Source organism: Natator depressus, chromosome 25 (assembly GCF_965152275.1).
Source record: "Natator depressus isolate rNatDep1 chromosome 25, rNatDep2.hap1, whole genome shotgun sequence".
NCBI lineage: Eukaryota > Metazoa > Chordata > Testudines > Cheloniidae > Natator > Natator depressus.
In genome coordinates, this window is record NC_134258.1 from 5,722,263 (window position 1) to 5,739,305 (window position 17,043).

A 17,043-nucleotide genomic window follows, 5' to 3' on the forward strand; every position below is an offset into this window, starting at 1 on the left:
TGTGCAGCGCAGAGCAAGCGTGCAGAGGAGCCCAGATGCATCCGTGACTGGAACAGCACTTCTGCTGACCCCTGCCCTGCTGCCTTCGCACCGTCCTGCAAAACTTGGGCTGCTGCTTCTCACGCTGCCAGGGGCAGCCCAGATCTCCTGCAGGCCCGACTTGTGCCTTGCAGCCTGCAGCTATAGCTAAGTGTGACGTAGTATCGGGCCACACCACTGCGGTGCCAGGGCTTCAGCCCGGTGGGCAGAGCCGGGCAGGTCTTCGTACTACACAGGGAGCACTGAGTGACACAGATCAACCACTGTCTTCTGGCTCCCCTTCCAGAACAGCCGCCTGCCAGGGACTGAACTATAAAGGTGACTCCGGGCGTCACTGGTGCAGAGCAGAGGTGCTTAGTAGAATGCTGTGACTCTCTGATGCGTCCGGCTCCCAGCCCCGCCCAGAGGGACAGCAACAAAGGCTAATAACACCCCGTGCTTGCATAGCATTTTTCATCTTCAGACATTAACACTTGCAGCATCCTTGGCCAGGGATGAGCAGCCCTAGTGTCGGAGCATGTGCTGGGCAGCTTGAATTCCAGCCCTGAAGAGGATGCAGTTGCAATCCCTTGCAAAGCAACAGCGGGAGCCATATACAGATGGGGAGGGGGACTGTAATAGGATCACATGGCTATTCGGTAAGACATGGGCACCTCTGGATGGCTCTGTGCAACTCCTGGCTCTCTGCCTGCCCCTCTCCCCCCTGCCCCCACACAGTCCCCATAGGTGAGAGAACAGGAATGTGGACTGAGCAGAGATTTGAAAGCGGAGAGGGAGGAAGGTAGGTGGGTGGATTTGGGGGAGGGTGTACCGAGCAGAAAGGACAGCAGGAAAGAGTCAGCGGAGGTGCCTGCGTTGTGGGGTGAGGAGGGTGCTGAAGATGAGGTAGTAAAGGGCAGTAGAACTGAGTTGTGTGTGCACCACTACTTCTACTGGAAACTGCTCATTTGTGTGTCATAGGCTCTATAAGGTGAACACTTGTAGCTCTGTTTTATGAGGACTTTAATCTCATGCTTCAGGGCTTCAGTTGGTTGCCTGAAGGAGTCAGGAAGGAATTCCACCCTCCAACCTCCACCCCCAGTGCACAGTTGTAATCTGGCCTTTTCTTCTTCCTCTGAAGTAGCAAATCAGCTAGAGGCAAGTGGAATATAGAAAGTCCTGTGTTAGATGCTTGGTTGGTGTCTTGCTCAGATGGTGAGGATGTAACTGATAGCCCGATTTGGGGTCAGGAAGGAATATTCTTCAGGTCAGATTGGCAGGAACCTTGTTGGTTTTTTTCCATCTTCCTCTACAGCATGGCATATAAGTCACCTACTGGGATCATTTGGGCCCATCTCACCTCATCACTTCCCTGCTGTTGCAGGGGGCATCAGGCATTGGTGGCCCCTTCATTTCTCCTGTTTTCTGCTAGTCGAACACAGTTTAGTCTCCTGAGGACTGAAGTGGGTGTGCTCCTTGTAGGCAGCGCTGTCCTTACCTATACGCAAAGTACGCAGCTGCGTAGGGCACCAGGAAATTTGCGTGCTGCTCCAGCCCCTGCTGCGCCCCAGCGCCACTCCCACTCCAGCTCTGCCCCCAACCTGCCTCTTCCCGTCCCAGCCCCACCCCCACTCCCCTGAGGACTGCAGCAGGGATCGGACCTGCACTCACCAGCTGCGGGAAGTGCAGCGACGCAGCCCCAGCCACACCACTGGCAAGTGCTGGGGGGCGTTCCCCTTTGCCCCCCAACGCTGGGAGCCAGGGAGCAGAGCGGAGCGGGCTGGGGCCGGGTCACTCCACTTTCCACCACCCCGTGAGTGCGGGGTTGGGCCCGCCTTACGCTCACTGGGCAGCAGGAAGTGGAGTGACCCAGCCCCAATCTGCTCCGCTGGCTCATGCTGGGGGGCGGTTCCCCCCAAACCTGCTCCTGCCCTCCCCCCCCCCCCCCCCCGCGGAGGCCGGGGGGCTGTGTAGGACACCAGAATGGCTAGGGATGGCCCTGCTTGTAGGGGTAGTGGGTGAAATTTAATGACGTGTGATTATACAGGAGATCAGACAAGATGATTCAATGGTCCCTTCTGGTCTTCAACTCTATGAAACAGTTCCTAGAGATTCTCCTTTAGTGCAGGAGGCGGGACCCTGAGCTTTTGGGGCAGGACGATCTGGATTCTATCCCTGCAGTTGACCTGAGAGGCCATGAATTTGTGCAGGGCAAAGACAAGCTGAGTTACATGTCCATGGTCAGAGTGGGAATCAGTCTGAGCAGGGGGAGCCAGAAGCTTCCGTCAGATCATGCCCCTCCGTCTGCAAACCTAACCCTGCCCTGAGTGATATTGAGTGTTTGGGTGCTAAGCAGCCTCCTCCCTGACACCACTGGGACCCCTATAGTTCTTTCCCTCCACTGTATTTCTGTATCCTCCCTCCCTCCGCACATTGTTTAGCATAAAAAGCGCTTTTTATTATTAATAGCTATTGAGATGCTATAAAAAGTTTTATGAGCCTTGGCCAAACCTCAGGGTTTGCAGTGTGCTCATTTCCTGGAGGCTGTGCACTGGAGAGGTGTGGGTTTGCTTGTTTAACCCATAGGTAATGCAGCCGCTTAGTATATGAAAATGGAGCCAGGGCTTAGGTGGGTGTGATTGGAGCTTGCAGAGCTGGGGAAGGGAACCCAGGGCCAGGGGAGGGGCTAGTGGTGGAGTTTACTTTCCAGATCTGTTTGCTTTAAATCCAGAGGGTTGAGCTGGGACAAAGCAGAGGTGGCTAACATTGGTGGAAAGCGTGTCGCAGAATGCATTTGGCTTCTGCTGACCCTCTGCACTTCTGAGACTGTATTTAGCTTCCTGGAACTTCTAAGGTGGTGTTTTCGGTTAATGAAGGAACAAGCCCAGACCTTTGTCCAGGAAGCAGTAGGAGTTTTGCGCTGTGGAGTGAAGATGGGTGTCTCGGATGAATGGAGCGTGCACCTTCTGGGACAGAGTCCAGCTTCCAGAGCATGTAAACTGATTGTGTTTGGAGTTTTTTTTTTTGTTTTTTTTCTGGGAGGGGAGGAAGGCAAGGATTTGGGCTTGAATTGCACTGCAACAGGGTTGCACTGTACCAGTATCCAGAGTAAACACTGAGAGACCTTGCTTCAGGGGATGAGCAAGCCTTGACACTTGGGGATCAGGAGGGAACTTGCTCTGGGGGCATGTGAGCACATCACTGCACCTTCCGCTAAAGCAGCTGGTGCTGGCCGTTATTGGTGGCAGGACCCCTGAGCTGATCCAGTCTGGCAGCTTGTATGTTTTTAGAGTGTAAAAGTGACACAGGGATTTGGGCCAAGCAGTGGTGCCAGATGTACTACAGATAAGACCTCTGCCCTGGAAACTTAACCTGAAGGCAGGATCCCTGTGTGAAACCTACACCGTGTAGCCAAGTTTGCAGAAATACAACCCAGCCAGCCTGGCAAAGGCAGGGAGGATGCCTGTTTAAGGAAAATCCTCTAAGATGCTAGTCCCCTGCTCCTACTTGTCTGATTTGGTGCTTTTTCTTGGTATGGTCGTGAGGTTGCCCCCTGCAGACAAACATTCCTCAACAATGGATTAACTGTCGTTAGGATACGTAAGGACCTTTTACTCCTGTCTAGCTCTTTTGTGCCATCTAGCTCTGTCTGTCTATAGATCACCTAGTGCTGTACAGTGATGGGTAAGTATCTCAGTCCCCATTTCACAGCAGGAGAAATTGAGGCAGAGAACAATGAAATTACTTGCCCAAAGCTACGCACTGATTCGGTGGCAGACCCCAGGTGTCCTCCCAGTCTGTTGCCCTGTCCACTGGGCTTTACTGCCTCCCTGGGCATTTTTTTACAAATGTATTTAAGAAAATTGTTTTTAGTACTGATCTCTTTGCTCTCTAAAGCATTTCTCATTAGAGGATGGCTCTAAGAGCAACTTAATTGAGCCTTACAGTGCCACTGAGATGGGGAAACTGAGGCACAGAAGGAGTGTGACTTGCTTGAGGGTACATACCTGGCGAAGATCTGGATCCCTATTGCCTTGCTCCAACTTCTACACCACACATGCTCTTATCTTTTCACCCCTTGACTTTTTCCTCCCCATCACTGATCTGAGCAATCTGTGCTGTAACAGGCTGAGACACGAGTCTTCCCAGATTATACTGCACATCCAGGCTGAACATCCAGCAGGCAAAACTAATGTGCTCTGCTCCCTACCTTTTTGTGAGCAGAAAAATTTTACTCTGCCCCCCAGCAAGCTTGATAATTATTCCCTTTGGAGCTGTGTTGTAGGGAAAGAGGAGCTGAGAGGTGGCCACGAAATAAAACATTTTGATTCATTGTGCAATGAGATGAGAACTCTGTGTGTCCCCATCCCCCCCCCGGGAAGGAAACTCAAGGGAAGGGTGTCTAGTTACTCATTGTTTGTATTAAGGTAGCACCTTAAAGACCCAGCCAAGATCGGGGCCCAATTGTGGTCGGTGCTGTATGTACATATAAGATACGCCTACACCAGGGTGGCCAACCTGTGGCTCCAGAGCTGCATGTGGCTCTTCAGAGGTTAATATGCAGCTCCTTGTCTAGGCACCAACTCCGGGGCTGGAGCTACAGGCGCCAACTTTCCAATGTGCCGGGGGGTGCTCACTGCTCAACCCCTGGCTCTGCCACAGGCCCTGCCCCCACTCCACCCCTTCCCACCCCCTCCCCTGAGCCTGCCATGCCCTTGATCCTCCCCCTTCCTCCCCCCCCCCCACCTCCTGCACGCCATAAAACAGCTGATCATGGGAGGCGCAGGGATGGAGGGTTAGGTGCTGATCAGCAGTGCTGCTGGTGGGTGGGAGACACTGGGGGCTGGGGCGGGAGCTGATGCGGCTGCTGATGTGTTACTGTGGCTCTTCGGCAATGCAGATTGATAAATTCTGGCTCCTTCTCGGGGGCAAGTTGCCCAATCCTGGTGTAGATGGTGAGGCATGGTTTATGTGAGTAGGGTGCCCTACATGCCTGAACCCTCAGAGTATGTACCCTACACGGCTGTCTGTATGCCCAAGTGGTGCCTGCCACGGGAAAGGCTCTGGTTGCCAGGAGACAGCTGGGAAAGGCTCCGGTTGCGGGGAGACAGCAGGGACCTGCCAGAGTTTTTTCCTTACTCTGTCCCCCTTCTGGAGCCTCTCACTAGAGCACGTAGCTGCCCATATAGTGCCTGTATTCTATACGCTACCATTAGTGTAGATAGTCATGGTGAGAGATTAGACCAAGCCCCAAAAAGCTCAGACTAAACAGACAACAGGCATAAGGTGGGTGGCAGGGACCGTTATCCCCATTTTACTGGTGGGGACTGAAGCGCAGACACCTTGAGCATCAAATTTTCAAACATGCCTATGTGATTTGGGAGCCTGTCTTATAGGAAGTCAATAGGATTTAGGCTCAAGTGCCTAAGTCACTTTAAAATGATACTGAAGTGCTTTTTGAAAATTTCACCCTTGAAGTGACTTAGGCCCCTCAGTACTATTGTCAAGTGACTTAGGAGTGTATATCCCATTGGCTTTCTGAGACTTGGGCTCCTAAGTCACATAGGTCCTTCTGAAAACTTCACCTTCAGTGATTTGCCCAAGGTCTTCCAGGAGGGAATTGGTTCCCTGCTCTGCCATAGAACCCAGCCCTGCATCCCAGTCCAGCACTGTAGCTGCCAGCTCATCCTGACGCTCACTTGTCTCACCCCTGCCCTGGCAGCCTGCCCCACATGGTAGTCGCGCCCCACCCGCCTCTCACCAGTGAAAGTTGCTGAGTTTATTGCTCCTCTGCAGCTGCTTCCATCCCAGAACAATAGAGCTGATTGTATACCTATTGCCTGCAGCTGTCTCTCTCTAGCCCTAGGAACCCCTTTGCCACATCCCAGTGCTTGCCAATTAACTTTGCATCCAGTTACCTCGCTGCAGTGATCCTTGTACTTGTCTCTTCATGGGCCTCTCTCTTGCCTCCTTTGTTCCCAGGGTAGCTAAAGGCTGCTTGCTGCCCCCAAGATGGGATACCTTGTTTCTATGTGTATGTCTACACAACGAAGAACCCGCTTCTGGCCTGCACCAGCTGACCCAGCTTGTGGAGCTCAGGCTGTATAGATTTCCGGGCTCAGGCTGGAGCCCGAGTACTGGGACCCTGTGGGGTCGAAGGGTCTGGCAGAGCAGGCTGCAATCCATTAGCACTGTCCCTGCCACTCCAGGTCTCTGCTCTGTGCTGCCCTTTCTCCCACACTCACTAGCTGTATTTCTTCCCCTCACTTCCACTGGATGGGGAACATGGAGCGTGGTCTTCCGTCTCTAAGAAGTTTATCCTTGGGGATTCCGTCGTGCTTTGCCTCCCTCTGAATGCTACACAGGAACCTCTTGGCAGTCCTATAGTGGCATTCTTTAGCTGGCAGCATTTATTTAGACTGCAGTAGCATCTAGGGGCCCCAGTCACAGATCAGGACTTCACTGTGCAAGTGCTGTACAATCCTACAGCAAAAAGGCAGTATCTGCCCTCAGGGGCTTGCAATTGAAGCAGTAGAATCTTTGTCCCCGGGCCCAGCACCCCAGCTGTCTGTTCCTCACTCTGATCAAAGGCCCCAGCAGTGATTAGCCCTGGCAATCACCCTGCCTCATTGCAGCTTTTAAAATAAAAACAAGGCTTGTTGTTAACTTGTAGGAAGTAGAGAGAATCCCAGGCCCTGTCTGTGCAGACGGGGCTGGTTTTGCACCAATGTAGCCATGACAGTGCAAATCCCCAGATGCACCACATTGGTGTGAAAAGGAGCTCACAGTAGTGTGATGTGTTTGTGTTGTAAACCAGTCCAAGCCCTGTTTTATACCAATGAAATGCATCTACACTTGGGGGTGGGAGGTAGTACCACTGTAACTACCCCTATAGGCACTAATCTATAGACTTATTTTAAAAAATAATAATAATTCCACCCCTAACTGATATAGCGTGTAGACAGTGCTAGGCAGAACACAGACTACAGGATTGCAGCTCGTGCACAGCAAAAAGTTCTCTGACTGAGTTAGCTTGAGAGTGGATGTCTTCAGACCCAGGAAATTCCTGTGTGGGAGGGAAGATCCCCTTTTGACTGCATAGTAAATCCCAGGGTCCTTTTGTTTCACCATTGTTCCAAGTAGTCTAGTGACTCTCGTCCTCTTCCGCTGCCTCTCTGGGGCTGCATCTGTCCTATCAGGTATGGCCAATAAGCAGCATCTCTCTGATGGCTCCCTTTCAGTCCATCATCCTTTGTTTCCCCTACCAACTCCTCCAGGAATGCTCACTAGGCATCGTGCCCCCAAACCACCCCAGTGAGCTTCTCTGTAGAAAGATGACAAAGGTTTGGAAGTCTGATACAAAATGGTAAATCTGCTATGCGGATGGGGTGTTTATCCGGCTGCTGGAGACCCTAGGATCAGTAGTGTGGGGCTGTCTTCCCCAAGCAGTGCGAGCCTGCCATTGCACTATTGCCATGGGAAGGAGCCCAGAATGCACCTGGGGCCTCAGAGCAGCCTGGATAGTTTTTTGTCTGGTTGTCTTTCCCTACCCTCAACCCCCACTGCAAAATAAAAATGTCTTCTGAAGGACCTCTGGACAGAGAAACACACACACGCGCACACCCCTCTCTTGCTAAGAGCGAACAGGAGGCTGTTTAATCTGCATCTGAGGGCGTTTGTCGACCCAAGTGGGTTTCTTTGGTTGCTACCCTAAGGGACCCTGCTTCATTAGCCTCTGCCATCTCAGGATCTGAACACACATCCTAATGGTTAACTAGTTAAGCCTCAGTCACCCCCTGCCAGGTACATGTCCGCCTGTGAAATGAGGAGGATAAACTGAGGCAGGAAGAGGGGTCAGTCAGATGAGTTGCCTGGGGTCATTCTGTTGAGCTGGGAGTAGAACCCAGTACTCCTGACTGCCAAACACTTTGCTCTGTTCCACTTCAGTACCTTCCCCCACCCTGTGTTCCTCTGTAAAAGCTCTACATAATTTATAACTCCCCCTACTTTATGGAAGCATGCACACTAATTTTGTCCTTCTGTCTTTTACAGTTGGGAGCCGAAGGATCTAAGCTGGCGGGAGCCGAAGGATCTAAGCTGGCAGGATCCTCTCCGCAGAATGCGCTCTTCACCAAAGAGCGGGCCAAAGCAGGCGAAGATGAGAATCCCGGCGGGACCTTCAAAAGCACTAACATTGCAGTAGCCCGGCGCCTGTGGGTGGCAGTGACCCCCTCAGCCCCCTCCCCTCCATCTCAGACCGTGATGGTGTATTGACCGAGAAGAGCCCTGCTTTTTTTTATTTTTCCTTCCCCTCCCTCCCCCCTCAAGTTTTGGTGGCTTTGGGATTTGTATGGCAGCAGCGTAACCGTGGAGAGGCCGGGGTATCACAAACTTATGGATTTTGATAAGAGAGGAGGGAAAGGGGAGACAGAGGAAGGCAAAAGAATGTCCAAGGCAGGTGGAGGAAGGAGCAGCCATGGGAGCCGGAGCGCAGGGACAAACTCTGGAGTCTTAATGGTGGGCCCCAACTTCCGTGTCGGGAAGAAGATTGGATGCGGCAATTTCGGGGAGCTCCGTCTAGGTGAGATGGGCCTATTTTATTTTCATCCTTGCTGTGATTGCACACTGTGGTCCTACTGTGAAATCCATCCAGCTCTTCCCTTTTCCCCCCTGAGAATGCTGAGGGGTGATCCATATCGGTGCCGTCCTCCTTTATGAGAGTAACAGGAGGAACCATTCCCCACCCTCCTGCTATAGATCTTTACAGGGAGCCGTGTCAGACAGCATTAAGGCTGCAGGCCCAGAAAATTGACTCTTTTATGCAAGAGGTAATGCCCTGATTTGCATTTCACAAATATGTATTGCCTCATTTGCATAAAATCTCTCTCCCAGAAATACTCCTTTCTCCCTGGTGTCTTCTCCCCAGTGTCCTTGCACTGGACTCCCTGACCACAGAAGCCCTGCCTGGAAGGTGTGAGTTAAAACATTTCTAAGCCCATCCTAAAGCAGAAGGGCTGATGGTCACAGAGGGGGTTTCTGATCACCCTCTTTGAGATCAGTAGGGAAGATCTGATAATGAAATTGATCCCTTTCATCCCAGTGTTTTCAGTCCTAGAGGCAATGTCAATTTGAATGGGTTTCACAAGGTATCTACAAAGATGCATTTGTATTGGGGAAGTTCTGTGGCCTGTGTTATACAGGAGGTCAGACTGGATGATCATCATGGTCCCTTCTGGCTTTGGAATCTGTGAATCTGTATCATGTGCGCCACTAAACGCCAGCAAATGTCTGTTACTCATGGGTTGCAGCATACGGCTTCTCGTTCTTCCCCCGCAGAGAAGAAAGAGTTTGGACAGAAGTCTCTTGACCACCAGGTGGCTTCCTATAAGGGCAGGCCCTCGAAGGGAGGAGAGGTCAGAGGGAGAATGGAGTGGGGGCAAGGTGTGAGACAGAGAGCATCTGCTAACAGCACATGGGGAAGAGGGTGGGAATGAATATTTGCCATCAGACAGAACATACAGCTGCAGTAGCCAAAAGCGTTTAGCTCTCAGTAGAGATGGTTGGAAAACAGTATTTTCTGAGAGAGATTTTGAAAAATATATTTTTTTAAAATATCCTTGGGTACTTTCCTTTTGGGGGAGGGGCGTGTCTTAAAAAAAAAACCCAGGAAACTTTGAACAAAGCAAAACATTTTCAGGGTGGGAAGGAGGTGGAGAGGGCCATTGCTTGTCAAAAAAGCAAAAAAAAAAAAAAAAACCTCACTGGCAGGTTTTCGCCAAGCTGTAACTCTTATCATAGAATCATAGAATATCAGGGTTGGAAGGGACCTCAGGAGGTCATCTAGTCCAACTCCCTGCTCAAAGCAGGACCAATCCCCAATTAAATCATCCCAGCCAGGGCTTTGTCAAGCCTGACCTTAAAAACTTCTAAGGAAGGAGATTCTACCACCTCCCTAGGTAACGCATTCCAGTGTTTCACCACCCTCCTAGTGAAAAATTTTTTCCTGATTTCCAACCTAAACCTCCCCCACTGCAACTTGAGACCATTACTCCTTGTCCTGTCATCTTCTACCACTGAGAATAGTCTAGAACCATCCTCTTTGGAACCACCTCTCAGGTAGTTGAAAGCAGCTATCAAATCCCCCCTCATTCTTCTCTTCTGCAGACTAAACAATCCCAGTTCCCTCAGCCTCTCCTCATAAGTCATGTGTTCCAGACCCCTAATCATTTTTGTTGCCCTTCGCTGGACTCTCTCCAATTTATCCACATCCTTCTTGTAGTGTGGGGCCCAAAACTGGACACAGTACTCCAGATGAGGCCTCACCAATGTCGAATAGAGGGGAACGATCACGTCCCTCGATCTGCTCGCTATGCCCCTACTTATACATCCCAAAATGCCATTGGCCTTCTTGGCAACAAGGGCACACTGCTGACTCATATCCAGCTTCTCGTCCACTGTAACCCCTAGGTCCTTTTCCGCAGAACTGCTGCCTAGCCATTCGGTCCCTAGTCTGTAGCTGTGCATTGGGTTCTTCTGTCCTAAGTGCAGGATCCTGCACTTATCCTTATTGAACCTCATCAGGTTTCTTTTGGCCCAATCCTCCAATTTGTCTAGGTCCCTCTGTATCCTATCTCTGCCCTCCAGTGTATCTACCACTCCTCCCAGTTTAGTATCATCTGCAAATTTGCTAAGAGTGCAATCCACACCATCCTCCAGATCATTTATGAAGATATTGAACAAAACCGGCCCCAGGACCGACCCCTGGGGCACTCCACTTGACACCGGCTGCCAACTAGACATGGAGCCATTGATCACTACCCGTTGAGCCCGACAATCTAGCCAACTTTCTACCCACCTTATAGTGCATTCATCCAGCCCATACTTCTTTAACTTGCTGACAAGAATACTGTGGGAGACAGTGTCAAAAGCTTTGCTAAAGTCAAGAAACAATACATCCACTGCTTTCCCTTCATCCACAGAATCAGTAATCTCATCATAGAAGGCGATTAGATTAGTCAGGCATGACCTTCCCTTGGTGAATCCATGCTGACTGTTCCTGATCACTTTACTCTCGTGTAAGTGCTTCAGGATTGATTCCTTGAGGACCTGCTCCATGATTTTTCCGGGGACTGAGGTGAGGCTGACTGGCCTGTAGTTCCCAGGATCCTCCTTCTTCCCTTTTTTAAAGATTGGCACTACATTAGCCTTTTTCCAGTCATCTGGGACTTCCCCCGTTCGCCACGAGTTTTCAAAGATAATGGCCAATGGCTCTGCAATCACATCCACCAATTCCTTTAGCATTCTCGGATGCAACTCGTCTGGCCCCATGGACTTGTGCACGTCCAGCTTTTCTAAATAGTCCCTAACCACCTCTTTCTCCACAGAGGGCTGGCCATCTACTCCCCATGTTGCGATGCCCAGCGCAGCAGTCTGGGAGCTGTCCTTGTTAGTGAAGACAGAGGCAAAAAAAGCATTGAGCACATTAGCTTTTTCCACATCCTCTGTCACTAGGTTGCCTCCCTCATTCAGTAAGGGGCCCACACTTTCCTTGGCTTTCTTCTTGTTGCCAACATACCTGAAGAAACCCTTCTTGTTACTCTTGACATCTCTTGCTAGCTGCAGCTCCAGGTGCGATTTGGCCCTCCTGATTTCATTCCTACATGCCCGAGCAATATTTTTATACTCTTCCCTGGTCATATGTCCAACCTTCCACTTCTTGTAAGCTTCTTTTTTATGTTTAAGATCTGCTAGGATTTCACCATTAAGCCAAGCTGGTCGCCTGCCATATTTACTATTCTTTCGACTCTTGGCTTGGTGCACGCTGCACTGGTGTCCTGCGGCTGTGAAAGGCCCTTTGCAGTCTGGTGTTGCTCTACAGTGCCTCTAGGAATGTGAATTGGACTTCACCGTGTTGAACAAGTATTTGCTAGACAAAGATTTTGGCCCAGGCAGAGAATATTTGGAAAATTAACTGCGTTGGAGGGAGAACTGATGTAGCTCATTCCCAAGATAGAGTCTCAGGGACTCCAGTGGCACGTGTTGCCCCAACCTGTATCTCTCCAGACTGAGCCTAAAGCTAGATGTGGGCTTCGCTTCACACCATCTGCCTGTGGGAAGAACCAGCAAGCGGGATGGTGTCTGAAGTTCTGCAGCCTGTGAGGCAGTGTGACTGGAGGGAGGGACAGAGCACGCCTACCTCCCTGCATTCAGCACGCTGACTCTGGGTGCGTTGAGTTCATGCTAGCTCTGCCTAGCGCGACAGACTTGGTGGTGCTTGGCAAATCAGCATGCTCCCAAACTCCCTGATGTGCTTGCAGCTTAATTGCAAAGCTTGGGAAAAGGCTGTGTTTAAAACCAAGCCAAGCAGTTCCTGCCTTCGGGGAAGTGGGAAGTCTGTCTCCCTGAATCTTGGGGAGCAGCTCAGATCCCTCCTCCCAAAATCAGACTAGCTGTGGTGGGCTGCACGCAGCACCTTACAGTGTCATGAGGGAACAGAGAGGGTCATGGCCAAATCCTCCATTCCCTCACCTGCTGCTCCCAGTGCATGGAGTGAGACAGCCCCAGTGCAGGGAGCTACCCCAGCCCTGCAGCTTCTGCACTGAATGGAATCAGTGGCTAAGATGAAGCGAGAAATCTGACTGCTGAAGATCCCCAGCTGTGGAGAAATCCTGCCGACTCCCCCTTCTGCTGGCTTGATATGCTCCACCTGGAACATCACTTGGCTGGTACAAATTCCTGTAGTAAAATGTACTTCCTTGCCAGGTAGTGATTTCTAGACTTGCTGGTGTGTCAGCCTTCAGCCAGTATATGCGAGATAAATGGGAAGCCTCCCACTCCAACCCACAAACCACTTCTGCCTGCTGGGAGTGAGAAGAACTATCTCTCTTGGATTTCTCTTCTACCCACCTCCCAGCCAAATGATTGCTGAGAGGCCTGGGGTTGATTTTGTATGGGACTGGCTCTGCGACTGTTCCACTCCTGCAGTCTGTTGCAATTGAGGAGGGGTCTCCAGTCTGCTTTCTCTCAACCCTCTGGCTGCTCCAGTGTGAGTGTCTTTGCTATTGGGCCCCTTCCCCAGCCTCTCTTTCTTTAGGATCACTTCCCCAGTAAATAGCTTCAATTCCTGCATCTGCTGCCCATCAGAGACTTCTCAAGATGTGGCAGAAAGAAATTGACCAGATTTGTCAGTTTCACAGCTGCTTACAAGGCTCTGAATAGCAGCAGTAGAAATGGGTAAAGCCCTGGCCTGCATTCACTTTGCTGCAGGTTGGCAAGGTCTGAGCAGCAGTAGAGGCCCAGGAGCAGGCTGCTTGCACACTTAGGAAGACAGCACTGCATTGGTTCCTAGATGCATGGTTATGCTCGAAACCATGAGGGCTAGAAAAGGAAGATTTCTTCTTCCACTGGAATTTGGGATTCTGCAGAGGTTGGTGCTTGTTGGGTGGATTTCTACTTGCCATTGACATTAAAGTCCCTGCATGCAGTTATTCTAGGAGGCCCACGCATCTTGTAATACATTAATGCTTGTCTGTAAAATGGCATGATAAAACGGGCCATTGGGCTGGATGGGGAGTGTCCCAGTACAATTTGGTCTGCTTGCTCCTAAAATCCAATTTACTTCCTTCTCAGATACGCCATTAACTTATTTCAAGGCTCAAGAACGCTTTCAGGAGCCAAATAAAAGTAGTCACTCATCAAAAATGCAAGCCTTGATCCATATGCATGCCGGAGCATGTGTGAAGGAACCAAATGACTGGAGAAAATGCTGCCTGCCCAGAGAGAAATCAAATAATGCCACCCTCTTTGGGGAAAGTTTGGGGGACAAGGCGGGAGAAGCCAGCAGATAATAGCAAAGATCTTTGACAGGTTTCAGAGTAGCAGCCGTGTTAGTCTGTATTCGCAAAAAGAAAAGGAGTACTTGTGGTACCTTAGAGACTAACCAATTTATTTGAGCATAAGCTTTCATGAGCTACAGCTCACTTCATCTTTGATTCAGCCTTGGTGAAGGACTAAGGACAGAGACCAATGTAGTCAGTGTCAAATGTAAATGAGACTATCTAGTGCCATTTGTGCACATACTTATCTCCGCAGCAGTCCTTGGTAGCAGAGTTGGTAAGATTTGTCCTGGGGGAAACGAAACACCCAAAGCAGAACTGGTTGCAAAATCCAAAATTAGTTTTGGATTTTAAAAAACAGATTTTTGGACATGTTTCCAGTTGCAAGGGAAACTTGCTGCTTTTGAAAACATTATAGAAACTTTTCATGACCAAAATTAAATTGTCTTGGGTGTTTTGAGAACAGTTTCAGTTTGGGGGGAGGAAAAAACATAGGAAAATGGTCCATTTCAAAAAGGAAAATTTTCTACACACAACTTCCTTGTTTGTAACATTGACCAACTTTACCACCTGACTTTTAAAAGCTGGTGCTACTTTTTATTTGGGGAGAGAGGCGCCTTAGATCTTGATTGTCCCGCTTGGGGGAGGTGCTGAAAATCAGAAGCCACTTCTGAAAATGTTAGCTTAAGGGATATGCTGAAAGCCAAGAGGGGAATGAAAGCCAGACAACAGGAGTTTCTGGCTCCCAATGTCTCTTATTGTCTAGGGCAGGGGTTTTCAACCTTTTTTCATCTGTGGACCCCTAAAACATTTTGAATGGAAGTGTGAACCCCTTTGGAAATCTTAAACATAGTCTGTGGACCTAGAGGTGGAAAACCACTGGTCTAGGTATGTTACAGTAACACTTCAAGGCCCCAGTTGAGATCAGGTCCCTTTTTTGCTTGGTGTTGACAAGACACATACTGAAAGAGCCCCAAAGAGCTTACAGGCTATACAGACAGAACTTCTTCACTGGCTTATAACCATGTAAACATTGAAACCAGGACAGCAGGAAAATGAACAGTCCTTCCGGAGAGCTGGGTTTATGAGACTGACCAAGAAGCTGCTGCAGTGCCACCAATGTGCTTCCAGTCGCCTTTCTCAGCCTGCCCACAGTGATGTTGCTCTGCTGGCCTCATGTTGGAGGGACGCCAGGGCTTGGGTGGAGAGCAACCACCTCAAACTCCGTTTGAGCGAGGCTGGTAGAAAAGCAGAGGTCATCGGAGGAACTGACAGGAGACACAACTATCTAGTCTCCAGAGGACGTCTGCACTCTTACTGTCCAGGGGTTAAACAGTCTCCGGGTCTTGTTGCTCCCAGGTGTCCAGCACTGGTATCCTTTGGCTGCATAGGAGGTTGTGCCCTTTCCTCTTGGATAAAGATCCAACCATGGTGACTTGCCTGCTCATCCAGGCCAGCCAGCAGCAGTGGCCTTCCCCGTCCCTGCGCACCCCACCCACATCACCACCCCAGTTCCTCCCCCATCCCACCAGTTTAATTGGTTTGCTGGGAACTTGAGGCCACCTCCTGCCCTTAGGCATGTTTCAAAATGCAGCAGCTGCAGCTGGAGAGTATGGTGGGAACTGCAGGAACACCCTACATCCCCCACTGCTTACCCCCTTCCAGCTAGTTACCAAGGGCCAGCGCTACAATGCGCCTGGTGCCTTGACCAGGCTGCTTCCATGGTAGAGACCAATGCTGCTGCCTTCTGAAATTTGAAACAGGAGGAAGCTGTTTAGAGCAGGGGTGGCCAATGGGCCATGTGCCACCTTTTCCAAAGGGCCCTGGCACCGGGCTCTGGCCCAGCGGCATACTCTGCAGAGAGGTTGTGAAGTGTGCAGCCATCTGCTTTCTCTGGCTGCCACAAGTTAAGGATGAGAGCTGGGAGACTGGCTTGTTACCAGGGTGGCTTGTGCCCAAAGGGAGGAGAGGAAAAGCACTGACATGCATGACAGAGTGCTAGCCAAGGAGCAGCAGCTAGGAAGACAGGCAGCTGTGAGCCCTGGTTTGTAATGGCTGTGCAGGATACTGAGCATCAAGGCCTGATTCTCTTCCCCACCTTGGAATCTAGGGGAGTATCTCACATGACTCTGAATGGAAGCCTGAGTCCCTGGAGTGAGGCTTCTGCCTTCACAGGAGGATGGTTACCCTGCTCTCTGAGTGTAGAAATGTTACAAACCACATGCAGTACTTTAATCAAGCGCTCCTTTGCAAGGACCCCAGTGTCTGTGCATGGCTGTGTCCTCCTGTCCGGGCAAAGAGCATGAGGACCAATCTATTAGCAATCATGTAAATCCTGGGATATCAAGCTGGGAGGGTCAGCAATGAGTCGTCTTCATGTTGGGCCACTGACCTTGAGTGCGGCCTCAAAGAGCTCTCATGTTCCCAGGTATTCAGTGTGTCTGTTTTCTAGCTGAGCCTTTATCCAGCTGGGTGTCTCTCCATCAGTGGTTCTGGGTAACCACTTGCACAGGACTTCACTCGTCTGTGCATTTCCTGCAGTGGCCTTGCAGTGCAAGTGTGGATAACTTTAAAACACTTTTTTGTCATCTGAGCGAGATACTTGTGTCTGCCACTCCCAGGATCTGTTATGGAACCATCCATGATGGAGGGATTGGCATTTTACTGAGGGTGTTGTAGGAGTCTTTTAAAAAAAAGTTAGTCTGGAAAGTCCAAAGTTAATAGTAAACTTTTTTAAAAGTGGCTTTGCAGAGTTAAGGTTGCCCAAAGAACCTTAACTCTGCCCTGTGTCCTCCCAGCCTTTGCACCCCTTCCATCTTATGTATATGATAATGACCTCTTGCTAGAGGCTTTAAGGGCGGGCTCACATTTAAAACATTTAAAAACATTGACCTATGTTACTGCATTTGGGATCCAGCCTTTCAGAGGGTCTGGGTCCCAGATGCGGTGGCTGTATGTTTGGGCTCAGTCTCATGGGGTGATCTTGCTGGGAAAGCCCAGGTGCCTGTGGGGTATTGTCCATTGGGTGTTGTGATGGGGTAATGCCAGATGGCTATAGAAAAGTAGTGGGAGATAGATATATTAGCTCCAGGCTAAACAAATCCCTGGTACCAGGTTAAGTGAAATGGAAGCTGCTCCAGGTCAATTAAGACACCTGGGACTAATTAAGAACTTTTCAGAAGGCAGGGAG

At 50.3% G+C, this 17,043-nt stretch overlaps 1 protein-coding gene across 1 annotated transcript in view; it reads left to right on the plus strand.

Moving 5' to 3' along the window:
- Window positions 1–8,272: 8,272 nt before the first annotated feature.
- The window catches only part of CSNK1G2 (casein kinase 1 gamma 2), a 40,483-nt gene continuing 31,712 nt past the window's right edge, over window positions 8,273–17,043 (plus strand). Inside the window, exon 1 of the mRNA XM_074939543.1 lies at window positions 8,273–8,599. Coding sequence (XP_074795644.1) covers window positions 8,413–8,599 — 187 coding nt within the window. The 5' untranslated portion in view covers window positions 8,273–8,412. The remainder of the gene's footprint in view (window positions 8,600–17,043) is intronic.